Here is a 27574-nt window from a genome sequence, read left to right on the forward strand (position 1 = left end):
AGCAATTTCATCGGATCTTTGGAATGCTACACATGTGTGTAACCTCTCATTTTTAATACATTGTTGGATCATGGTTCCCCAAATTCCATCCATGTATTAGAGTGATGTTGCAAAGTTCAAAAATTTTCTCCAAATTCCATCCATGTATTGGAGTGATGTTGCAAAGTTCGAAAATTTTCCCCAAATTCCATCCATGCATTGAAGAGATGTTGGCAAATTAGTAATTTCAGTCATTTTACCCAGGCTTTTGCTCACTGGTCAAATTTTGAGCACTCGAAGTCCAAGCTTCGAGCACTCGAAGCTTTCATTTTTCATTCAAGAGCCTACTGCCTCAAGTTCGAGTGCTTGAAGACATACTTCGAGTGCTCGAAAGTCCATAAAAGCACACTATCCAAACTTCGAGCGCTCGAAGTATCTCTTTCGAGCGCTCGAAACTCACTGCCTCAACTTCGAGTGCTCGAAGTATCCACTTCGAGCGCTCAAAACTCACTGCCTCAAGTTTGAGCGCTCGAAGGCCTAACTTCGAGCGCTCGAACCCTCCTTCCCTCCTTTTTAAATCTGAACTCTCTCTCTCCCGCGTCTTTCCAGTCTCTCAACCCATGACCTCCTCCCTCCATTTTTAACTTCCTCTCTTCCATTACTTCCCTTCCACCCCCCCCCCCCACTCCTTCCATCAACCCACAACCTCAACCTTTCTAACTTCCTCTCTTCCTCCATTAACTCCTAACCCACCCCACTACTCTCCTTCATTCACCAACAACCCACGACCTCAGCCCTTCCAACTTCACCTTCCTTCCATAATTCATCTACCCATTTCACTCCTCTCTTTCCTCCACATCCATCCCTATAAATAACCATCACCCCCACTATTCCTCCTCATTCCATCCGTGTTTCTCTCCACTCCTCTTTCAAGGTATGTCTCTTCCCTTTTTCTCTTCAATCTTTTTGTTCCATTTGTGTTACATTTGAGGAGTATGGGCATCAAACCCTTGGAGTTTGGTTGTGATTATTGCTATGCTCTACCATAGAGAGCATTATGTCTGAAAATTTTTGGGTTTCTTCATCAATTCCTCTCATTCTCACATTCTCTCTTTCTTTGTGCATGCTAGGTGCTCGCTGAAATTCCCCAACCACGTCTGCCTCTCCAAATGTCTCGTGCCGGCCCTTCTCGTCGTCCTAGACCCTCTGAGGATGTTCCCGTCGTTCCTTATGAGCAGCCTCGAGCCCCTTGGCTCGACAAAAAGCTCAATTATGAGCTTCTCTTCCCGCTCACGGGTGTCTTCGACACACTTCCCACCACTTCATGGGCTGCCGCGGAACTAGTCAACCGGCGCCTTCAGCACATTTGCCAACCCGTTGCAAAGGTCACTTACCCACGTGTGGTGCGACTCTTCTTCCAAAATCTTAATTGCCCCGAAGAGCCGCCGAGCTCTCTCACCACATCCATTAATGGCATCCCTTTTTCCTTCACTCTTGCTGACATGGTGGCGGTCTCCGGCTGTCTTCTGGAGTGCCCCGATGACATTTTCAATCGTGAGAATCTCCCTTTATATGAGGAGCCGAATACTTTAACTGTGAAGCAGGTTGTCGCTGCCATTTGCAACGTGGATGACCCTCATTGACCCCGGAGCTTTACCCTCAAATCCACCCTTCCAAAGCGAGTTTGGTTCCTTGACTCCGTTCTCAAGCATAATGTTTACCCCTTGGCGCACAACACCAAGCGCCGAGGCCTGATGTTACAAGCCTTGAGGCCTGATGTTACAAGCCTTGTATGCCATGGACCAAGGCAAATGGTTCTCTGTCCCGGAGCTCATTTGGGACACATTTATGCTATTTTGGGAAGAGTGTATCAATGCACGGCAGCAGCATCGTAAAAATCGGCCTTTGTCATTGCCATTCTTCGTTATCAAGTTCTTGAAGCACAAATGCTTCATTATTCCTCCTCATGAACCGAGAGGCAAAAAGATTCAAACTTTTACTCTCCGCCGGTGGACCAATGTTCTAAGCCATTCTCGGCACCCTCGACTCACTGCTCCTCCATTGCCCCACTCTCCATCTCCTCCTTTTTTTGAGGATGACCCCATGGCGGAAGACGCTGAATGGGACGAGCCTCCTGTTGATCTTCCGCCGGACCAGGCCTTCATCCGGGCTAGTCTTGCCCGTATTCATGAGCGGACAGATCATTTTGAGATTTCTTTGGCAAACTACACTCGGACTGTGCGTGAGGACTACTTCCATGCCGAAGAAGACCGTCGTCATGCTGCAGACGGCCGCCGTGTTGCGGCAGAGGACCGTCGCGTGGCACAGGAGGAACGGCATGAGACTCAATCTCTCCTCAATGCCATCTTCGCCCATTTTCCCCTGGCCCCGTAGATAGTTGCCAGTGTTGGACTTTATCGTTTTGTTTCGCATATGTATATGTTTCCTTTCTGTTTTTGTTTTACTTTTCAACTTTAGGACTGTGCTATGCACAAGTTGCTCTGGTTAGACATGATTGACTTTCAGTTCCTTTTGTAATCATGTCATTTTGAATGAAAATTCTCTAGCATTTCTGTTATGTTCTGTTCAGCATTTTTCCTTCCATGTTTTACTGTTTGTTACTATTTTTGTAGTTGTTTCTGCCTTTTCTTCGTGTCCCATTTCAGGTGGCACATTTCAAGTTTGGGGGAAACATTTACACTTTTACATAGATGGAAACCCTTGCCTTCGTTAGTCCACATGGTATCTTTGTTCCTTTTATCCCCTATGCCCTTTATTTATCCATCTTTGTCTCACACATTGAGGACAATGTGTACTTCCAGTTTGGGGGTGCAAGTTTGCATTGTTGGTTCCATATTTTTGCTAAGCAACGATAGTATAATTTGAAACTTGTCGGAGATGAAGCATATGTTTAATACCTTTTATATAGAAGCAATTGTGAATTTTTGAAAATAAAGAAAAATGTGAATTTAAAATGATCATGTGGATTCAAATTAGTCTGTATAAATGTCTCAATTAGATTCTCACTGGATTTCACACTCTGTTATGCATCACAATGCACAAATGCACATTGGAAACTTAACCATGAGGCATGTAACTTGATTAACCTTGATCTTGACCTAGTTAATCTAAATTGATGAACCTAATAGATGGATACCTTTGGCATTCAAAAAAAAATAATAATAAAAATAATGACTAGTTTGAGTTTGTAGCCTTTCCAACTTGAGTTATTAAGTCCTAGGAGTGTCTCTACACTCAACACCCTAAAGCTATCTGGTTTGGGAGTTGTTGGCCTAACGCTTGTTACATGGGTTGGTTAGAAAACTTAAAAAACTTAGACATTGCACAGTCATTCAAAAAAATATATATATATTGTACTAAACATGGTTCGTTGGAGTTCGTAGCCTTGCCAATTCGAGCTATTAAGCCCTAGGAGTGTCTCTACACTCAGCACCCTAAAGCCATCTGGTTTGGAAGTTATTGGCCTAACGCTTGTTACATGGGTTGGTTAGAAAGCTTAAAGGATTTCAGCATTGCACAACCATTTTATGTATCATTTTTGAGTTATAATAAATTGTCAACAAGCAACAAAGTTATTTTGTAAATAAATTCATGCCTTAGGGACTTCATTTAAAAGGGAATTCAATGATTTAAAGACTTGTGTCTTGAAATTGGAAAAAGAAAGTAAAAGCCGCATGTTGTGAATCCAATCCACTTTCACTGAAGCTAGAGTTGATTTCCATTCAAGAGATGACAATTGAGTTATTTATATGGACTAGGATGTTGATGCATGTATATTGAAATGTGTTTAGCCAATTTTTGTATCAATGCTTCATATATGCATGGTAGTCTATTTAATGACCCCGTCTCCAATCCTGCATCTGTTTCGAGTTATATTTGAGCTATGTATATATTTCATTTTGCCATGGTTGATATTTTTGTGGTAGCATTCCCATTGTTGTCATTTTATTAAGTTTTGCTAAGGGACTAGCAAAATGTAAGTTTAGGGGTGTGATAAGCGCCGAATATTACATATTCAAGCGCCCTTAGCTGCTTTAGTTAAGTCCATTATTTGATTATTTCATATAGATTATCTTCATTTGCATGTTTTTATATATTTTCAGGTTCATTGGCCAAAAAGGAGCAAAAATGATGTTTTGTTCAATCTTTGAATATCAATGTGCTCAAAGCTTAAGTTCTGGCAACAGTGGAGTCTGACTTTGCTCACCATTTTTGACCTATCAAACTCGAGAACTAAACTTCCATTAAAACATGGCGTATTTAGAGCTTTGAATTAGCTTTCCAAATCTTCAAACGGTTCGTCATTTGGAGTTCAGAGCAGAAAGTTATAGCTATTTTACCAAAGTAGTGCAAAGCAGGTCAAGAGGAAGGAGCATACTGGTCCAACTTCGAGCGCTCGAAGTGCTTATTTAGAGCGCTCGAAAATTGGGCAGAATACTCTCTGGGAACAATCACTTCAGCCCACTTGCACCTTGATTCTCTCATTTCTGATTTCCATCTTCATGGGGTGGTTGGAGATGTCTTTTGGTGGGAGTTGAGCCTTGTTTGGTGGAGAGGATGTCTACAAGAAGGAGGGAACCACATAACATATATCATATCTCATCTTTGCAAGATTTTTGGAGAGAGAAAGAGGAGAAAAAGATAGAGTTCTTGAAGCCAAGGGAAGGGAGCTCGAAAATGGAGGTTGCATCCAAGCTTCTTCCTTCTTCTAAGGCTCCCATGGGTAACTAAACCTCCATCTAGGGAGGTGATGAGGCCCCTCCTTTATAAGCATGTTCTAATTTAGGCTATATTTTGGGGATTAAAATGTATATTCTATGATTTTTTCATAACCAAGAGCACTTCATTTCTTGTAATGAATGTTGATATATGTATGGATGATTTCTGTAAGTTGATTATCTTGCTTTAGATGATGTCTTATATTAATCATATTGCTTGAGTTTTCATGGTGAGAATGGAGACAAGGTTATGAAATGGTTTAATGGCATGTTAATAAGGACTTTGATAGATCATTGCTTAAGTGAAACCTTTGATGATTTATACTTATTTCTTACCTTCATGTGCTTCATCATTTTATCTAGGGCTTGATAGTCTGTCATTCAAGTAAATGTGGTTAAGCTACACCTTAGTTAGGTAATCTAAACATGTTAACCTTTGATGGATCATGCTTGCTTCAGATTTAATGAACTTCTTGAGGATATTATAGCAACCAAGTGTTGCTATGTATCATGGCCATAATATATATTGTCTTTCCCCCAATTTAGCTCTAATCTAGCATGTGTATAGGGATGGAGGCGGATTCACTTCCCTAGTCCTCTTTACTTGTATTTCACCTCCTTTAAACTCTTGCAAACTTTTATTTTATGCATCTTAATTTCATAGCTTAAGTGACAACCAACAAATCCTCTATGAACACCCCTATCATTCTAAAAAGACTCTAGACACTTAGGTTGCCATAGATTAGCGTAGTCCCAGTGGTTCGACTTACCCGACCAATAGCCTTATTTTACAATGATTCGTGCTATTGCGAATGTTGATTTATAATTGTAATCGACTCAACTGATCAATAATTGCTTAGGGCCACTTAATTTTTCTTTGAATATGATTAAATAAAATATTTCGGACCTGTATGGTGGTCTTTAGAAGTCAGTACTTTTCTAAATTTTCTTACCGAAGATTATTGACCTGCCTAGATAAATTGACCATTCAATGTCTTGAGAATTCTGAGCAATTCATTCACTGTTCTATGGCTTATCAAGATACCTCCATTCCAAATTTTTTGGTGACATTCATCTATGGAGCCAGCCAATTGTGCAGAAGACTGGGGAACTCTATGGTGAAATATTTCCTTTTATTCTAATTCCATTAATTCCAACCCTTGGATCCTGTTTTTCACTGGAATTTTTCCATGAATGATCTAGGTTCCATGACCGTTTCTTTCTGAAATAGTCTGTGGTGAGCAAAAATTGAGCTTCACTTTTGCCAAACACTCCTTTACTCGGATTCTGGCAACCCAAATATGTGTCACAAAGATAGAGAGCTTTCAAAACAAAGAAAAAAAAAAATGGAAAAAATTTCCAGGTTGAGTAAAATTGAGGAACTAGTCTACAAGGTAAACGCAAGGGTTCATTGATTGCAGGGGCAACATAGGAGTAGGCAAAGGTGGGCTGTAGCCCACCCCTAAAAAAAAAAAAAAAAATTTTTTACTATACTAATATATTAGCCTAGCCCAAAAAAAAAAAATTAGTAGTATTAGCCAACTCCAAAAATTCAATGAAGCTCAAGTAAACTTAGTCGTCATACTAAAATAAAGGCCCAAACCAATTCCTTAGTATTCATGTTTAATATTAGCCCACCCTATCAAGAAATCCTCGGTCCGCCCTTGATAATTTGATTGGCTTATGGTTACCAAAATACTTATTCTTCAAAAGCTTCTGTGTTTCATTAAAGAAAATTTTTGTGGCTTCTTCAAACTATCAAGGATCTTTATCCCAACCACAACCCCCCCCCCCCCCGGGGGGTCTTTTTTGTGCTTGCGATGGACACTCTTTCAGCCTTGACCAGTCATTTCATCACCCAAAGCCTCCACTTCATCTACCATAGGAAATGCAAACTTTTGACAAATTAGGAAGAGGGAAATTCGAATACAGACAAACTTATTGAGAGAGATGGACACTTTATCAAATAGGCCACTCATAATATCCGACAATCTGTCATTTGCGGATGATTTCCTCATTTTTCTCCTATTGGGATTTCCACTTGGCCAATACCCTCAAATATGTTCTTTGACACCTTCTCAACCTCTTCTGGCCGCATTCCTAATCCAAATAAAAGTAACTCTTCTTTTGGAGTTCCAAATGAACCAAATATATATCTATATATATATATATATATATATATATATTATTATTATAAAAAATGTACTTTGGTAAGGTCCTATGACAAAATAGAGATTTAAAATTCGTTGGACATTGTACCTGACTATTTTCAAACACAGCAAACAACATCTGGTTCAATGGATAAAAGTTAACCTATTTAGAAATCAAAGCTTGAGAAAATTTTCAATTAATCATACCTTTAAACTCCGAAGAAAAATAAGTCTTACAATTTTATTTTTTTCTAAGGAGAAGGATGTCTTACTTTTAAAAAATATTTTCAAATAAGTTCAAATTCTATAAACAATGATTTTTTTTAGTATTGCCCTTTATTACTAAATTACCATTAGTGTTTTTTCTCTCCAAAATACAAATTTTCCCTCTAATTCCAATATTTGTAACTAGTACCTATTTAGAAATAAATATTAATTGTTTTCCAAATTAATAATCCTAAAACATTGAAATTCATAACACTAATAAATGAATTGCTTTCATTAATTTTTAATTTTCTACTTCATATTAAAAAAAAAAAAGACAAAAATCCTAAAATAATCTATATAAATTTGAGATGATGTTATCTAGAAAAGTTATCAAATTATCTTAATATATCAAATATAAGGTGAATTTAAAATAAATATTTTTTCCTAAATTATTAATTTTTAATCAAATTTTTAGTAAAATTATTTGGAGAATATTAGTTAAACGACATACATTATATATAAAAATGGTAGGTAAAAGAGAAATTCCATTACCCGAATACTTTTTAAGTTAATAATACCTCTTCACATTCTAAAGCTAAAAATTGAAAGTCGACAGAAGTGAGTGTGTGAATATCTTTTTTTTATAAAGAGTAGAATTTCATCAGAGTTAAGAAATTGTTTCCGGTCATTTTCCCTATAATATTTCCTCCAAGGAGAGATTGAGAGTTGGAATCGAATTAGGGTATGGTGTGAGTTTGGACGTGTATCTGCTTTACCATTACACACAATGAGTCAATGACATACCACTACCAGCTTGCAATTTTTTCAGAACCAGGTGAAGAAGGAAATGCTACGGACCTTTCTCCATCACGCATCTCAACCGAACCGAAGAAGAAGAAACATTTCTCATCACCTAACAAATTCAACCAGTTCTTTCTTCACCCAAAGCTCATGAGCAATGAATTTCACGGTAGGGAAAAGGAAATTTCCTTTCCACAATATATCAACTGTTAGGAAAACTTATTCATATTACCGGGCCCAATAATGTTTGATGAATACTGATTTTTTTTTATTTTTTTTTATTTTTTTTTCTTTATAAATTTTACCAGACCAATTCACGGAACTTCGTGCAAGGTGCCCAAACAGATCAAACTTATAAAGTGTTTGCCAGCGTGCCTGAGGATTATTTGCACCTAATACCATAAATACGGTTGTCCCACCACTACTACCTCAAGGACTCTTGCATCCTTACTGCATCAGCTTCATAATACCTGTTCCCTGCATATATATATATTCCATTGACATGACAGGGCATTTGCAAATGTGAAAGGAATGCAAGTGGTCTCCTCCACTTCTTGGAGGTCATTTTATTTTTATTTTTTTTGGTTAAAACTTGGAGGTCATTTTTTGTTTAAGTGGGGAGGGCTGCTTTTTAAAAGCAACAATGGAAAAGTCACGGGACTTAGTGTCAAGTGCCCATACAGATTAAATTTGTACTGTGTTTACTAGCGTGACCTTGAGAAATTATTTGCACCTAATACCATGAATACGGTGTTCCCAACACTACTACCTCAAGGACTCTTACATCCTTACTGCATCAGCTTGATAACACTCGTTCCTGGATATTTTTTTCCCATTGAAATGACAGGGCATTTGCAAATGTGAAAGGAATGCATGTGGTCTCCACCACTTCTTGGAGGTCATTTTTTGTTTAGTGGGGAGGGGCTGCTTTGTAAAAGCAACAATTGGTTTCTTGTGATTTTGGCCAAGTGATAGCGCAACAAAACTGTAGTTGCCTTTTTTATTTCCTTATTTTCTTATCCAAACACACTCTCACCCTACCTTCTTTTTTTTTTTTTTTTTTCTTCTTCTTCTATCCCTCCAAATCAACTCTACCAAACACACCCTAAGTGTTTCTAAGAGCAGGAGTGAGCTTTGAACTGAGTGTTTATTTCCTTATTTTCTTATCTATATTATTGCTTCAGTGAGCTTATATATGTAATCAATATTTCTGTTTTAATATGACAATCTCACGTGTATATATGTTATCCTTATGGCAGCAGCTTCAAATAGATATTTTTGTTGATTTTTTCTCCAGTGAATCAACAGTATGTGATAATGCATGTGTGGATATCCATCATATTTTCAGCTGTTATTGTTTGGTGGGGTAGGCTAATATAGAATGCAGCAAGGAAAAAGTTATTGGTGGGTCAATGTTTTCTTATCCATTGAAAGCTAGAGGAAGCATATACTTGAAAGAACATTCTCAGCAACATGAGCTTTATTTATTCCTATCCAACCATTGATGACATTGTGTCTTCAAAGATTGTGCTTGTTTCTCTGTTTTGATTCCTGTCACTATGGCCATCCAAATCCTGCACATACTTCTGGGACTGTCCTTATTTGGATTCAGCATTGAAGCTGAAGGCATTGGATTCTCAATCAAAGAAGCTACCGTACACGATATCCAGATTGCTTTCAAGCAAAACAGACTCACGTCGAGGCAACTTGTTGAATTCTACCTCAGAGAGATTCATAGACTCAACCCTGTTCTTAGAGGGGTCATAGAAGTGAACCCGGATGCGCTCTACTTAACAGTTAAGGCTGACCAAGAGCGAAAGACCAAGAGACCTGGATCACTGTCTGGTTTGCATGGTATTCCCATTCTGGTCAAGGATAATACTGCAACCAAAGATAGGCTTAACACTACGGCTGGATCATTTGCGCTTCTAGGATCTGTTGTTGCTCGGGATGCAGGTGTGGTGGTGAAGCTGAGGAAAGCTGGTGCAATCATATTGGGAAAAGCGAGCTTGAGTGAGTGGTCTCATTTCCGATCAAACACTGCACCCAGTGGTTGGAATGCCAGAAGTGGCCAAGGTGTGGTAAGTAACCAATTTGTTTCTAAACTGGTTCCAGAATGGAATATTGTTGCTAGTCCAAAGGGTACTGGATTATATATTTAGCTCATTACGGTTTTGATAACTATTACATTGTGATATTATCATTGTTAATTTATGCAGAATCCATACATAGCTTCTGCAGATCCATGTGGATCAAGCAGTGGATCAGCAATATCAGTAGCCGCAAACATGGCTGCAGTAACACTAGGTACAGAAACGGACGGATCCATCCTATGTCCATCAAATCAGAATTCAGTGGTTGGGATCAGACCCACACTAGGCCTTACCAGCCGATCGGGTGTCGTCCCAATCACACCTAGACAGGACACAGTCGGGTAAGTGATTCAACTTTGCACTTGCTAGTTTAACTTGATTTGATATGATTATCGTTCTAATTGATCACATTTATACCATGTCGGACAAGACAGCCCAATTTGCAGGACAGTATCAGATGCTGTTTATGTTCTTGATGCCATTGTGGGTTATGATCCATATGATGCTGTGGAAACAAGAAGAGCTTCGAAGTATATTCCAAAAGGTGGCTATCTGCAATTTCTCAAGGCTGATGGGCTCAGGGGAAAGAGATTAGGGATAACAAGTGACCCCTACTTTGGTTTCCCTGAAAACTCTGACATTTTTGCACTTTTTGAACATCATTTGAACACATTAAGGTAAAGAACATTTTAAAGCTTTTTATTTTATCTTATTTTTATTTTTATTTTTATTTTTATTTATTTTTGGGTAAGGAATGAACCACTTTAAGTTGAAGTAAAAAAGGTTTGGTTTTGCTGGTTCTGGCTAGCTCGACTAGTAAGGCCTTTGGGGGTGCTCCCTTTAGGTCGCTGGGTTGTGTCTCACTGAAAGTGAGGGTCGGGATTTAATTATTTAAATGCTGAATGTGGTTTGCTGGCGATTGTATGCATCCGGAGTTTTCAAACCATCCACGAGTCCGAAGTGACTAACAATTGGGTCTGATTTTGTTGAATAAATAAGCATTAAAGGGCAGGCTCACCTAAGTCTGGCCCTTGACTTGCATTGGTTACACTAACCAATAAGTTTTAACCTAACATCATATATATTGTTAATCCTGTGCAAAATAAGGCAAGGAGGTGCAATATTGGTAGACCATCTGGAAATACCCAACTTGCATGCCATGGTAAGTTACCTAGGAATTGACGAAGACATTGCTATGAAGGCTGAGTTCAAGTTGGCTATAAATGATTATCTCAAGCAGCTAGTCACTTCTCCAGTGCGATCCTTGGCAGATGCAATAGCATTCAACAATAAACACTCACATTTGGTAAGCACCACTTTACATAATCAATATTAATTAATTTAGACCAAGCAAAGAATGAATTATATTGTTTTCTTTATATACTGATCAGTACATTAATATTTACCAATTCTATACAATCACTTTGCCTGCATTTGCTCAAGGCCACTTTGGGCTTGTTTGATTCATTTTTCTAAGAACAATTCTAATGAAATCAGAAAATTGTTTCAGACAGTGATATGAAAAACAAACTTTTTTTGGATCAATTTTTCAGAAAACTTTTTCGATAAATCTCAACCAAACAGATTTTTGTGAATTTTTCTGATTTTCAGCTCTCAGAAACTAAACAAGACTGACCCTTTATGTTTCCTTAGAAACGATATATGATGATGTAAAGTGAATATGGTGACATTTAGAAGTCATTATTTATTTTTCTGAATTTACTTACAAACATATTGCTTTAATAAGATTATTGAGATGTGCCATTGAATGGCTTTTGCATGCAGGAAATGATCCGTGAATATGGCCAATACTACTTTTTGGAAGCTGAGAAAACAAATGGGATTGGCAAACTAGAAAAGAAAGCGTTATTAAACTTAACAAGAGGATCCAAAGACGGGTTCATAAAGTTGATGAAAAAAAGTAAGTTAGATGCACTGGTGTCACCCTTCAACTCTCTTTCTAGCATTCTCGCGAAAGGCCAATTCCCGGGTATTATTGTTCCGGCTGGGTATGACAACGAGGGGATTCCATTTGGTATTACTTTTGGAGGTTTGAAAGGTTCAGAGCCTAAATTGATTGAGATTGCTTATGGCTTCGAGAAGGCTACTAAGATCAGGAAGCCTCCCTCTTTTAAACCTTGAAGCAGTAATTTAATCTTATATTGAAATATTAGAATTTGTACTGGCATGTTACCTGAAATGATTTTAGTAATTATGCAAATTGCAAGTCAATGTAGCACATACATGTACTATTGTGCTTTGCAATGAAATAAAATATTTCTTCTTGTTCTAATTATAACAATTCCATCCCTAGTTTTCATGTAAAGTTATCTTTGAATAACATTTGTGAATTTCAGTGTTTTAGTTTTCATGTAACGTTATTTTTGAATCACAATTGTTTTCTTGATTCTTTTTGCCCATTGGAAATGTGAAACACATGCATGTGGTCTCCAACACTTCTTGGAGGTCATTTTTGTAACGACCCAAAAATTCAGCATGACCTCTACAAAAAAGAGTCCTTCTACAACTTGCTTAATGTATATGAAAAGCAATGGCCTCACTTGGGCCTTCAAAACTGAACTAACATACTCCAACACACAATGTAAATAATAAACCTTAATCTAAAATCTACAACATCAACACCATCCTTAAAAGAGTTCATCATCATCATTCTATTCATCAAAAACATAAAAATACCTGCCTTATACATAGTCCCATGCTTACATACTAGACTTGTACTCCAATTACATCAACTTATAGTTCATGAAACAAAATTACAATAACAAGAGTTCATAAGTCTTTATATTGAATATAACAAACTAAGGTTTTACAAAAATAATGGGACTTAGGTACAAAAATAGCAAACTGGTCTTCTAATCCAAACTAGGTCTGTGGTGGAACGTCATCCGTCACTTCTTTTCCGTGTCCTAAAAAATGTTTAAAATAAGGGGTGAGTACAAGGCTCAGTAGAAGTCGCCTAAGGTGTCAATTTTGAACTCCCTTGAACCACATAACATACAAAAGGGTAGAAAAGAAACCGGGGTCATGCAATGGGAGTCTTTACAACATTTACAACTTAATTGGCAATAATCTTAACACATAACACAATTCTACAAAATGATGTGCATGATATGAAATGTGATGCACCCATCCAAAATTTGGTCTATATCGACCCAACTTTCATTTTTCGAAAATCCGCTAACCGACTTTACTGAGGCGAGATTGATAGCTATCCCCAGTTCCAAATCCGATAACCGTTAAAGGGCCTAGTATCAACTTTTTCACGCCCTACATCGGGCTGCACTCCCTCTAGGTCAAGTTAGCCTCGGACTCGCGAAATCCGGTTCATTTTAAAAAAAACTTCCCTTCTTTAAAAGAAACTTTACTTTCTAAAACAAACTTTTCTTTCAAATCTTTCCCAAATCATGCCCAAATCTCATTTTATGCCATGATATGCAATATAAAAATTTTCAGCCTCAAATCACAAGCTCATCATATTAGTGTCACTCCCAATATCAACCATCTTACAAGAGCAATTTAAATTCCATAGCATATCTTTAAAATTTAGCACAATGAAAACTTATTTTTTTCTTAAATCAAACATGTTCAAGAATCCACATATAGCAAGATTAAACAAGCCATTAACATAGGATTGAAACAACTCATGTTTCACATATATAGATATTCACAAATCAACAATTTTCATGTTATAATTCATAAGTTCTCAACATATATTGAAAGAGGTAGAAACTTGCTCAATTGAAAGTCAAAACTCAAGACATTAAGGAACCCCTACCTCAATTTTTTAGAAAAATCCTTAAATGGGTCCAAATTTTTGAAAATCCTAGAGTGCACCAAATGATGAATTGCTTACATCGATGAGTAGATCTTGCCGTGCTCTCTGTTTTGCCGCAAACGGCACCAAAAAATTCCAACAATTGAGAAAGAAATCAAAGGTTGAAGTTTCTTGCAAAAGAAAAAGAAAAAGAGAAGAAGAATGGGGGAGAGAGAGAACTTACGAGGAGAGAGAAAGAGGGACCAAGAATTGGCGTCTGGGCCACTTATTTAATTAGTGGAAAGTGGGTCCACCACAAAATTTTAAAATTCTATTTTTTTATTTTTGAATTTTCTTTTACACCATAAATATATATATATATATATATATATATACACACACACTTAACCATATAAATACCACATAAAACACATAAAATAAAATGCATGAGATGCAAACGGATCCAACTAAAATCCCCGTATGCAACGATTCTGATAACAGGTCCCACCTGAGACTGTCCGGCCCGAAAAACGAAAAAATGTAAAAATGACAAACCTTGCATTTTAAAGAGTCCTAAACTTAATGGAACACCCCAGCCAACTCTCAGACATAACTGGCACACTCCACGGTGTCCGGTACGCAAAATAAGAAAAGACGAAAATGCCCTTACAAAAAAGAAAAATTCCAGAAATTGAAAAATGATAAAAATTGGAAACATTACAATCTACCCTCAATAAAGAGATTTTATCTTCGAAATCTACCCTCCTTATGGAGAAGGCCCACAGCCACACACTTTCCAAGAATACCTCACAAAATTCTGAGACTATGAACTCACTGACATCATTGCCTTTAATATCGGACGTCACCAGACAATCACACACCACTGCCACCAAAACCCAATGCGGTTACCTATCTCTCCCTTCATCATAACATAGACTAACTAGACCTTACGTCTGACTTAAAATAGACATCAGTCTACTCCACACAGTCACAAAAGGCTCCAAAGCCCGAGAAAAGAACAGTCACTAGACCACCGAAAAAGACAACTTCTAACCTCAACACATCCTTCAAAGGACACACTAAACCCCAAATAAGGAATCCTGTCAATCTCTCAATCAATCTCAACTCTAATCTACACATCCCTGACAGACCAAACACTTGCTATCTAGTATGCAGCTACACCACCACATAACCGTACCAATGACTACTAATCACACTATATGACAATCATTACATTTAACAACTTCATGATGATTAAACAATGAGTTACCCAATGACTGCATAAACATTAATCACCAAATCAGTAAAGCGCACTATCTTGTACCCAGGGCACAAATCCTTAAAACAAGATCTTTAATAATCAAACGGATTGGACACTTGGTCCCACCTAACATAACTCGTCACCCGAGACAAACCACCTGAATTCACTCCACCACACTGACACATGCCCAATACCATACTCTCACTATTCGTGTCAACTTAAAACAATTATTGACCTTTGACCCGACATCGTGCTAAAGAGGGATTGATTCAGGAGAAATGGTTGGCCAGGCCATCCTCATCCTCGATCCGGTCTTAGCACAGACGTTGTTCTTGTCCTCAGGTCCACACCTCAAATATAATCTCACACAGTCCACAAAACAACAATGAGATCCACTCACTATCAATCCATCACTCTACGTAACCTCAACAACTATACAGTCATATACCTATTCTCAGAATCCCAATCATATCTCAATCACATAACCATAATAAACAAAAACGACAAAGCACCAAATGTCTCAATCATCAATCAACATCAAAGCTTTCTAATATTCTCATCATACCCATACCAGGTAAACAACTCTATAACATCATTCGATTCAATTTTGACCTCATCAAAAAACATAATACGACCATCTCATGTCTGAAACCTCAAAACCAAAGTCAACCATTCCCATTATTCTTCAATGAAATCCCACATTCACTCTTTAGTTGCATAACGTTCAAACAACACTAACACTTGTCCTCAAGACACTACTCAAATCAAACATCAATAAAAACATTCGAGTACATGACTCACATCACATCACCTAAATATCCTTAAGCTTATAATTCATGACACACCCCTAGCCATCGCTGCTAGTACCAAACATCGAAAACACAACCCCTATTCGGTTACCCGTGCCTCGCATTTTACCAGTCAAAATCATTCTCAGAACAAGCACTACAAAGACCCAAGACTCCACTTCCCTCCATGGAAGTGAGTCAACCCATTCAACTAGGACCTCTATCGATCAACTCTAATAATGCAACAAACCACACACACAGGTTTGTCCAACCACGGATGCACACAACTCCTAAATAGAGAACAAGACCTACGACAAATGACACCCTTTTCCAGGATTAGAACAAATGGAGAGGCTAACGAACCCTACTCTTACAAGAGACTGACAACTCACACCTGAATGCCCTCGACACCCTGTCACACACTACTCACCAATCGTCTAACCATAGACACCCAATCTCACTTGAGATGAAATGAACTCCTTACACACAAGGAGGAGAACCAACTGGAAACACATACGGGACTACGCACAAAAATCTAGGCGACCTCACCTCCAACGAACCATCAAACACTACTAACACGGAACCTCAAATACGCTGCACCTGTAATGACCCGGTCATTTTCCTTCCTTTCCTTTTCTTAGATTTTCATAGATATTTTTTTTCCGGTGATCTTTTCCTTTTTGGGTTCAGTTTCTTGTCACTTAGTGTCGTCTCGCACTACAAGAAATTAGGGTTTTAGGGACAGTCAAAACTGTCCCTGAAAGCTCGAAATCTGTCCCTAAAAGTCAAATTGGTCCGTGACTAAAAGTAGCGTGACAAAAGAGCTTTAGGGACAGTCAAGTTTGACCGTGACAAATACTTTGACTTTTAGGGACGGTATGGACTGTCCCTAATAACACCGTCCCTGAAACTTATTAGGGACGGTATAGACTGTCCCTAATAAGATACGAATTAGGGACAGTTTCGAGGACTGTCCCCAATACATATAGCATTAGGGACGGACGGACCGTCCCTAATACATTATTTTTAATTATAATTATTGTATTAAGGATGGATGGACTGTCCCTAATACATGTTTTTTTAATTATAATTATTGTATTAGGGACGGGTAGACCGTCCCTAATACTTTTTTTTTTTTTTTTTTTTTTTTTTTGTGGATGCTTGATTTGTGGGTTTAACCATTCTGAATACATGCAAAACATAAACAAAATAGATCCATAATAACATTCAAAAAGATATTACTAGCCATCAAACAAAATAAATCCACAATACATATTCAAGATCCATAAAATTTCTAGTTTTCTAAACAAAAACAAAAACTGCTAACCAGTTTCTAAACAAAAACTAAAACCATCTGGTAGCACAAAAAAATGTTCCATCCCCTTCAAGATCCATTATTCATTCTATTGGTGGTTGTGGTGGTGCTTGTTGGTGCTACCATGTTGGTGGCGGCTGCTAATATTGCCACCTTGTGGGTGGTAGTTGCTAAAAATGAGAGTCTACTGGAGGTGGCGAAGGCTGTTGATGCCAGTTTGGTGCAGTTTGCTGCCGCTGCTGCTGATATTGGAGGAACCATGGTGGCGGCTGTTGCTGTAACTGCTCAAGCATCTTCTCAAGTTTATCCATCTTTGCCGCCATTTGTACATTTCTTTCCTCAGCAATTTCGACCCTTTTCCTAGAAGCCTCGTCACATGATGAGGAGGCACGTTGACTCTTTGGAGCCATGAAACCATGTCCGAATCCACGGCAATATCCCTTCCTTATGCCTAGTTGGTTTTGCACTATCTCAACATCATTTATGGTTGGACTCGTACCATCAGAATTTTGAGAATTTTGTGCAGCCTTTTCTTTCATTGCATCCTGTAAAATATTTAAGTTTGCTATCAAATTGAAAGAATATGGCATAGGAATAAATCATGTCCAAGGTAGAATATTAATCTCAATAGAGAGAAAAAAAATATGCTTATACACATAATGGAAGGATGAGTACACTGTAATGACAAACTATATTCTCAACTACAAATGAAAGGAAGAAGTTCTCATGTCATTTTCTTTCTTTATCTAAACTGGTGTGGAGAAATTAAAAGTCCTAATTATGAATTTAGAGAACAAATTATAATTTCTGTTTTGTCAAAGTCAACTCTTATGGAAGCAAGATTCTTAATAGCATATTCTCAAGAGCAACATGAATCTTCTCGTTTGATTTAGAGCATGTTTACCCTATCACTATCAGTTGTATGACTTCAAGAGTGTGCAATCACTGTGACTCTCACATAAGCACCACAGATTAGCATCACTATGACTCTTGATTGGTTTAAATTCTGAATACTTAGCTTTAATCCATCTACTTAGATTGCATATGAAAGTTATTTACAATATATATATATATATGTGTGTGTGTGTGTGTGTGTGCGCGCGCGCGCGCAAGTTCAATGCTATAACATGATTGATTCATAACTCTAAAAAGGATCATTACGTTAATTTAATTATGTAGACAGGTGACTTAAAAAAATACCTCCCTGCTACAACATGTGCATTTATCAAGTCCACATTTCCGTAGTCAAAAATATAAATTCACAAGGACTTGATAATGTTACAAATGCCGATGCACATACACATCTTTTTTCTTACTGGACTATATTTCATATTTCAAATTTCATATTATTTGGTCATCATTTTCTTAAGTTATATCTAGACTGCTTTAGAAGGAAAACTTCACTGACTAATTTATTATTTTTTTCATTTTATGATAGGTAAGCTAAACAAAGATATCAATTTATATTTACAGAAGTAGATAATTATCACATAAAATAATTTAGGCTCATTTGAATATGGATAAAATGCTCAGTTTAAAGGGTTACATAACTAGGGGGTTATGCCTTTATGAACCACATCCCGGCCTGGGTCATATGCATTGGTATCACTCCGTACATTAATCAATGCAAACCATAGGAATAAAAGGTTGCTAGAACATGTAAGCCAGTGTTATTAACAGCCAAATAAGGGAAGAAAAAAAATATATTCTAGGAACTAATGAAATTTCCACGTGTTAATAGCCTCATATAATAACACAAATTCATTTTCAGCTACGTTTACGAGATACTTCCAAAGATTTAATAATGTACTAAAAAATGTGTGTGTGACTGTGTGTTTTAGGTTGATTGAATATGCTTGAAGCCTACAAATCCATCTCATCTATACGAAGACACATGAATAAATACTACAAAATATGACCTAAATATCAACATAATGAAGAACAAGAATTTACTAGTAAAAAACAAGTACAATTTTCAAGCATCATAAAATGATAGAGACTATGAAACATACTATATAATATATACACGAAGAGACTTGCAATTTTAGGTTTTGATACTTCACTCTCATCTTATTTTGAAAAGAAAAATGGTTATTGGACGAAATATTTCAGATCATTTCAATATATTTCAACTGTTTCAGTATAATGGATGAGTTTCTCCTTAACTGTTTCCGTAGTCAACCAAATTGATTTAAGAAAACGAAGGTTATTTCACTTGCTAAGTTAATTATATTGCTTCAATGAATTTGTATTTCAAATTTCTAATAATATTTTTTTCCTTGAAAGATTCATTTAGATGTAAATTTCAGCAACATACCTACACAATTTTTAACTTCCGGAAGCAATAATAACTTGTCTTTAAGGCAAGTAATCACAACAAAATTACCATTTCCTATTAAACACAACTACTGACCATGTGGGTGTGACCTTAAGAAAGTCCTTCAAGCACAGTTGTAATCTAGAAATAAAGGGCTCTCTTTTATGATCTCCCCATCACATTAACACAACTTTTAACTTCTCTCAATGTGAACCCTCTTTGTCACATGGCCCCAACATTTTAACAAATTATTCCCATTATACTTTTTTTTATTTTTTAAACATGAAATACATTGAATGAAAACCACACTTCACCCGCAACAATTCCCCACCTCCATTTGTGCACAGAAAATCAAGAATGGTCACTTAAAGGCATGTGACCCTCCTATAAACCGCAAAAATGGTCACTTAAAGGCATGTGACCCCCTATTAACCGCAAAAATATTATGAGATCCAAATTTCATAATCCAACATGCTAGCTTATTGTTAACTTACAAAATTCCTCTTAGCTTTCTCGTGTGCCCATCCACCTTGTTCCTTAAAATGTGTGTCCTTGTACAAGCGAATGGCAGGATTCTCATCCCTTTCACCATCTTCATCTTCTTGGCTCTGCCTTTCTTTGAGTTTGACCTACAATACAAAGTAGTAGTGACCATTAGACAAATATATGGTTTAGAATGTAAAATATAAAATAAAAAATTTATAATTATTGTTTCATATATTACATACATAAGCATCGTAACGTCTAACGAAGGACATCGATCTAGAATAATGTGGAACCTCATTCTTGGAATGATTTTCTTTGTTTTTTTCACTTATTTCCTAGGTAGTAATTCAAACAATATTACAAGTTAGGAAACCCAAATAGCTAGTGAATAAAGTTATTATATTAAATAATAAAAAACAAGTAGTTAAGAAATTGAACCTGAAATTTTGGTGATATCCAATTATCACACAACTTTTGCCAAACAGCATTACCAATACCATTGTAAGGATGGCGGCGTGCATTCTCAATAGGAAGATGCTCCTCAAAATGACACGTCAATTTATATCTATATTTCCTCAATGCGTTGGAAATTCCCTTGTTTACTCGCTTAAAATCAATGTCATTCGCATATGCATCAACTCCAAAGACCTCATTTATAATGTAAAATTAATGTAAGCTACAATTTGTAACCAATTAGACCAGCAACCTCTGATTTATTTTTAACAAAACAAACATTAAATGATGGTTATCATTACCTTCAAATACTCATAGCAGACCTCTTTCTCAAAATCTGGAACATCCCTCCACGTTTTATACTTTAAAAGGGCTTCAGTATCTCGTGTATTAATGCCAACCTCAGCTATCCATAATTTGTTATTTAAACCAACAGGTTTAATAGAACCCTCTCCAAACTCTACTGGAACCGGACAGCTGTTTTCTTTAATTTTGTGCAAGGCTTTATTTTTTGCTCTTCCACGCCCTTTTCGTATCGGACCTGAAAAACAAATTCATCATCTTAATTAAAACGTAGGCCTTTTACAAAAGAGCTTATGGTTAATTAATAATGAAGCATAATTACCTCCTCTTGGTTGTGGCCCCATCTGCTCATTACTACCATCACCTTCTATTCTTTCATTTGTTGAATTCCTATCATCACCTGATCCACTCAATTGTATAGGAGGTGAACTTGTAGACGGTCGCTCAGTTTCAGCCCTGCGGGACCTTAAAACTCTACACATTGGTTCCTCGGAGGTGTCCATAATTTAGTTTACAAGCTGATATGAAGAATCAAGTGAAATTAAATTAAAATAAACAGGCATATACAGAATATATTTAGAGTCATCATTTTATATTTATATAATTGCATTGAATAAAAAATTCAATAATTAGAGGCTAATAAACCTGAAGGAAGTCAATAAATAAAGACTAGTAATATAACTGAATAGATACATTAAATATTAATCATAAAACCAAAAAAATAAGTAAATACTCAAATATACGGATTAATTTGGTCGACCAAATCAAAGATGCAAATTAATGAAGCACATAATCAATAAAAGAGAAATTTAAACAAAAAGTAACTCAAAAGATAAAGCTCGGTAATATAATTCATAAAACCATAAAATGAGATACATGCTCAAGAATACAAAGCTTCACATGTCATCCAAATCAGTATCATCTTCAGACATTAATTCTAGTTCCTCATCTGAACTATATTGAATGTCATTTCCATCATCATTCTCAACATCCCAAAAGTCGTCATTAATGGCTGCTTCACCCCTACATTTTTGAATCATTTCAGCATCAACAGTTTCACCCTCCAAATCGTCCCTGTTCAAAGGGAGTGGATCCATGTCTAAGTCCGCTTCTACAACTCCATCCACGATGCTTGGTACTAAATCCAACCGACTTTTGAACCGACTTTTCTAATCCCTATTGCTTCTAAATCCAACCAACTTTTGAACGTGTCCTTAGTTTTCCCTTCATTGTCCAATAATGTCCCCAACACACTATCGCATATATTTTTCTCTATATGCATAACATCCAGGTTGTGCCGCAACAAAAGGGTCTGCCAATAAGGTAGTTCAAAAAAAATACTCTTCTTCATCCAGTTAAGTTCAAATTCCTCACGCTTTCGCTTCTTTTTATTTGGTCCCTTTCCAAAACTAACCTCGGGTATAAGGTTAAGTTGTTCCAGAATATCATCACCCGTCAACTGCTTTGGTGGCCCTTTGTCTTCACTTTTGCCATTAAATTGCTTGTGATGTTTTCTGAAAATGTGATCTAACGATAAAAACATACGACTTCCCAAGTAACATATCTTACGTCCGTGTTCCAAATAACAAGAACATGTTTCTTTGTTACAATTTGGACATGCTAGATAACCCTTTATCATCCATCCAGATACCATCGCATAAGCGGGAAAATCACTAGTGGTCCAAATCATTGCCGCATGCATTTTAAAGTTACATTTACTGTAGGCGTCATACGTCATCACACCATCCCGCCACAATTCTTTTAACTCTTCAACCAAAGGTTGCATGTACACATCAATATCATTACCAGGCGATGTTGGACCAGGAATAAGCAACGACATAAATACATATGGCTCCTTCATACAGATCCAAGGTGGCAAATTGTAAGGCACAATCATCACAGGCCACATACTATACGCATTGCTCATGTTACCAAATGAATTGAATCCATCAGTTGGTAATCCAACACGAACATTACGAGGATCAGCAGCAAACCAACTATGCTTACTATCAAAATCCTCCCAAGCTTTTGAGTCAGCTGGATGTCTTAACTCATTTGTCTCCTTCACACGTTTTTCTTTATGCCACCGCATGTTTAAGGCTGTATCCTTTGACATAAACAACCGTTGAAGTCTTGATTTCAAAGGGAAGTGCCAGAGAACCTTTTAAGGGATTTTCTTACCCTTACCTTCGTGAGGTTTATACCTCGGTTCACCACACTGTGGACAATTTTCTTTACCTACATTCTCCTTCCAAAATAGAACACAATCATGTTTACATGCATGTATACAATCATATCCGAGACCCAAGTCTCGTAACAAGCTTTTAGTCTCGTAATGAGACTTTGGTAACACATTGTCGTCAGGAAGCATATCCTTAAATGCATCAAGCATAATGTCAAATGATTTGTTGCTCATTCGGCTTGTAACCTTCACATGGAACAACTTTAATGTCGCTGACAATTTAGAATATTTTTTACAAGCTGGCCATAATTCACATTGTGCATTATTTAACAATCTATCAAAGCTTCCTCTCCCAACATCAACTTCAGGGGAATCTTCTTGTTGTTGTGCATTAGTGAAGTTTCCCATTTGTATGTTATCCAACAATTCAAACACATTATCTACATTTCCATCTTCATCGTGGATATTTTCCCCACTAACATTAGCATCAATATTAACATTATTGTTGCTTTGACGATCCTCCCCATGATATATCCAATTGGTATACCCCTTGTCCATCCCATAACTCAAGAGATGCTGCTTAACTTCTTCAATTTGTCGATAAGTCTTATTTTTGCAACGACGACATGGACATCGGGACCTACCGTCTACTTCTGCATGACGCCTAGCCAAATCAATGAAATCTTGTATGCCATCAAAATACTTTACACTACCCCTAGTGTGATGATGAATCCAAGACTTATCCATGTAACTGCCTAAACATATAAAAAAAAAATAATATATATCAATTATAAACAAAAAACTAAATATATATAATTGAACCCTACAATATATATATATAATTTTTCCCTAATAATTGTCAACAACTGAGATTCAGAAGCACTGACAACCTTTAACCTTACAGAAATTCTATAAACATAATTACAAGAGAAATACATTTCTTATTATTTTTTTTTATAAAAAAATGATCGGCAACTTACTATATAATGTCACCTTCATTAATGAAAGATGGAAAAGTAAAGGGGTTCACACTAGAAAACAACTTACTATATATATATATTGTTTATGATTTCTACCCACTAGAAAACAACTACTTCACCCACAAAATGGAAGATCTGAAAAAGAAAAAGAAAAAAAATACAGGTCCTGAACAATTTGGTTCCTTGTGCTTGAAATTTGCAGAATATATATATATATATATAGCATTATATTTCCTTGCACTGTTTAGTATTCTGAAAGCTGCCATCATTTCAGCTCATTCTGCACTCATGGAATTTAAAAGTTCATGTCTTAAGCTGGGCCCGCCAACGGCGTAAAACAGGTACCATCTGTTCCCCAGCTATGCTTTACACTGCTTATTTGAATTGCAGAGATGCTAGACTCGTTCTCCGTCCAAATATCGTGTGCGTGTGTATGTGTGTATAAAAGCAACAAACACTTGATGTTCACAAACTATATTTGCAGCTACCAAATGCTTCTATTTGTGTGATTTTATAATAATGAGAACGGAGAGTGAAAATATGTGTGTGTGTGTGTTTTTTTTTTTTCAAATCCTAGTACCCATTTGAGAGATAGCATGAATAACAACAGATGATTCAATGTTTAGCTGATGATGGTGTGTTGGATTGACTGGTTTTTAATTTGGTGTGTTTTAGGTAATACAAAACAAGAATAAATTATGGACTTCATGAGCACTCTAATATCTGTTTTTAATCAAACCTTGAAGTATATTGTCATCTTTAATTTTAAATTATATTATTGCACCTTTTTTGATGGAGTAAAAAAAGAATTTGGGAATTGATTTATTTAGTTGTTACAATGTTTCATGTGGCATTGAAAAGATAATCAATCTAGGGAATTAACTCATAATCATTTTTTTTCATACCAACAAGAGAAAGGAAAATAAAGGAGCAATGGGAAGGTTTTTTAATTTGTTGGGTGTTTGTGATTAGAAAGGACCTTGGATTGTCTCCTAGCACTTAGATTGTGTTTGAAAGGTAATGTTGGGCCTTACTGGACAACAAAGTGATCAATTTTAAGTATTAACCTCCATCAAGGTTGTTTGTTTACCAAGAAGACAATGGGAAAATACAAGATGGGCCCTAATGGCCTATTTATTTATTTAGTTTTTAAAGCCCAAATGGCCTATTCTTGTCTCACTCGAAACAAAAAATGATATGTTTGGTCTGAAAGATTATTTTTCTGATTCAATTTTGAAATTGTTGAAAGTTTATTAATTTCTAATTTTAATCCATTCTTATGGATGCTAACTTTGACAATTGATTAACAAGGTACCATGTAATGTATACTCAACATATAAGACAGTGTGTGGGTTCTAGTTTTTAGGCAATTGGCCAACTAAAACTGATTTTAAAGTCAAGAATTCAGAAACTGCTTTCAATTAGTGACTTTTATTAAAGCAATATCTCAAGCCTCATCTGAAGGAATTTTTATTACAACCATTTCATGAGTAATTATAATCATGCTTTTATACACACACACACACACACATATATAGACCTTCTTACTATAACATGAAACAACAAATAGATCCATTTTTGCTACAATGCATTGAAGACACATGAATTCTGAAAGTTTGCACAGAATTTTGACTACCTTTTTTTCTGAGTGGAAGTTTATGTTCAAAATAAAGCTGTATTTTATTTTATTTTGTATCTGTGATTTTGACATATTATAAAATTGAAAATTGTCAATTCAAAAGTTTATGAATTAATTATACTCAAAACAGATATATTGTACTAGCAGAGATTTTTAATAGATGTTTGGTTGAAGGCTTAGATGTATGAAAGAAAAAGTTATGGGCTGATAGACGTTTACAGAACCAATTAAACAACAAAGTAATAGGCTCATCTTAATTGACTTCTACTATACTAATACAATACAATGACCTAACCACTCAAAACTTGATCAAATGTTTGGGATACTAAATAAATCAAAGCTCCAAACAAAATGATAATAATATAGGTATCTTAACAACATAATAACTTGTTCATGTATTATTCTAAACTCATTAACAGTCAGTGAACGCATTAATGATTTATCAATTCAAATTTCTCTCTACTACTGAAATTAACATTTCAAAGATGCTGACAATCCTATCACTATATTTAGAAAAAGGCCGATATATCTGCAAAAGTTTCATCTACTACTACAAAATTAGACTTCTAACACCAGCAAAAGAAAAAAGGCCAGATAGAGAAGAGAGGATTAAAAGTAAGTGTTGTAGATATCCATGCTTGCTTGGCATTCATTTTGAGTGGCCAAGAGCAGCAGAAAGTTGAAGGTTTAGCTTATATATGGGTGTCGACATCTTCGGTCAAGAACAATAAACCAACCCACAACAGTTGAAAACTGATTTTGAAGTCTGGGATGCTATTTAGATTTCATATGTTAATATAATATATATATATAAATAAATAATAAACATACTTTAAAACAAAAAATAAATGTCTAGAATTATTTACCATGAATTTAAACCCGAATTTATTTTACTACCCCAAACAATCCAAGCTAGAAAACCAATCAAGCAAACAAGCAAGCATATACCAAATTATACAAGAGAGTTAATAACCCAGTAGGGCCAGTGCATCCTCCAGCTGAAGAAGAAGAAAATTAAACAAATAAAAGGCTTTAAGAAAACATTGCACATGGAGCTTTATACATCCACTGAAAATTTTCAGAATCAATCATAACTTCCGACCAAATATAGAGAGATTCATATTAGAAAAAAAATGAAATGTTAAAATGTCATATTTGCAAACTTGAATTTGTACATTTACTAACATTAGCCATAAGCAACAAAGAATCTCTTCTATAAATGTGACTTTTTTCCTAAATTAAACACAATACAACAAACAAAATAGAAATAGAACCCAGAATTCAAATTCTGTCAAAGTGATTTCACAGTGTAACAAGCACATAATGAGTTTTTTAACAAGCACATAACAAGTTAAACTCGTTATATCTCAAACCTGTATTTTCCACAGCGATTCAGACCACAAGCCGACTCCAGATTTGTAATTTACCCCTTCGATTGTTAGGCCTTTTGCAATTTTGAAACCCTACAACATGTATTTGAATTAAATAAACTATGGTGAGGATCATTAAACTGAAGTGGGTTATATGAATGTCAAATTGAAGATGAGGGTTCTCTGAAAATCGAAGAAAGAGGCAAAATCCCTAACATTGTAAAAAAAATAAAAATATTGTACCTTATGATTAAGAGTGGCTGTTGGAATGATTGTGTCATTTGGCCTTTGCTGCTAGAAGAAGGGGAAAGATTCTATGTCTTCCGCGACGGTGGAAAAGGGTGGAAGAGCTAGCCTCTGTTTTCTGCAAGGTAGAAGAAGCGTGAGGGCTTGGAGGCGGGTTGAGAAATGAAGTGGTCTGAAGATAGACTTTAGGTATATGGAATGTAATGATATATTAAACGGCGTAGTTTAATGTATTTTGTAAAATAAAATAATTAAATATATTATAATTTTAATCGCGCCAAACAAGGAATGAAGCGCCAAGTTTTGCCGCACAATTTTTTGTGGAATTGGGGACAGACTTGTTTAAGTTTTAGGGACAAGGTGTAAAGACCGTGCCAAAAAAGAAGGCTTTAAGGACAGTTTAATTGACTGTGCCAAAAAAGAAGGCTTTAGGGACAGTTTCTTTAGATTGTGCCTAAAAAGAATGTTTTAGGGACAGTTTTTAAGACTG

The 27574-nt window shown here is 36.2% G+C and overlaps 2 protein-coding genes across 5 annotated transcripts; one reads left to right on the forward strand and one right to left on the reverse strand.

The window, feature by feature from the left end:
- The first annotated feature begins 9314 nt into the window (after nt 1-9314).
- On the forward strand, nt 9315-12271 carry LOC132300804 (probable amidase At4g34880). The gene is made up of 5 exons (XM_059798038.1): nt 9315-9957; nt 10096-10310; nt 10404-10646; nt 11077-11275; nt 11755-12271. The coding sequence occupies exons 1-5, from the start codon at nt 9436-9438 to the stop codon at nt 12109-12111; spliced, it is 1536 nt and encodes a 511-aa protein (XP_059654021.1). The 5' UTR covers nt 9315-9435; the 3' UTR covers nt 12112-12271.
- Nucleotides 12272-17005: 4734 nt separating this feature from the next.
- LOC132300805 (uncharacterized) lies at nt 17006-27256 on the reverse strand. 4 transcript variants are annotated; one of them, XM_059798040.1, is made up of 8 exons: nt 27082-27256; nt 26842-26931; nt 20990-21185; nt 20667-20905; nt 20350-20517; nt 20154-20246; nt 19920-20054; nt 17006-17653 (listed from the first exon to the last, which is right to left on the reverse strand). In XM_059798040.1, exons 3-8 carry the CDS (start codon nt 21168-21170, stop codon nt 17279-17281), a joined length of 1191 nt encoding a protein of 396 aa, XP_059654023.1. In that variant the 5' UTR covers nt 21171-21185; nt 26842-26931; nt 27082-27256; the 3' UTR covers nt 17006-17278. The 4 variants fall into 4 exon arrangements, with proteins under 4 accessions (XP_059654023.1, XP_059654022.1, XP_059654024.1 ...); XM_059798039.1 differs by having other exon boundaries at nt 20350-20559; XM_059798041.1 differs by lacking the exon at nt 20154-20246 and having other exon boundaries at nt 20350-20559.
- Between the last annotated feature and the right edge of the window lie 318 nt (nt 27257-27574).

Source organism: Cornus florida, unplaced genomic scaffold (assembly GCF_030987335.1).
Source record: "Cornus florida cultivar Cherokee Brave unplaced genomic scaffold, ASM3098733v1 CherokeeBrave_3.0.0_Hap2_Chr03, whole genome shotgun sequence".
In the NCBI taxonomy this organism is placed as follows: domain Eukaryota; kingdom Viridiplantae; phylum Streptophyta; class Magnoliopsida; order Cornales; family Cornaceae; genus Cornus; species Cornus florida.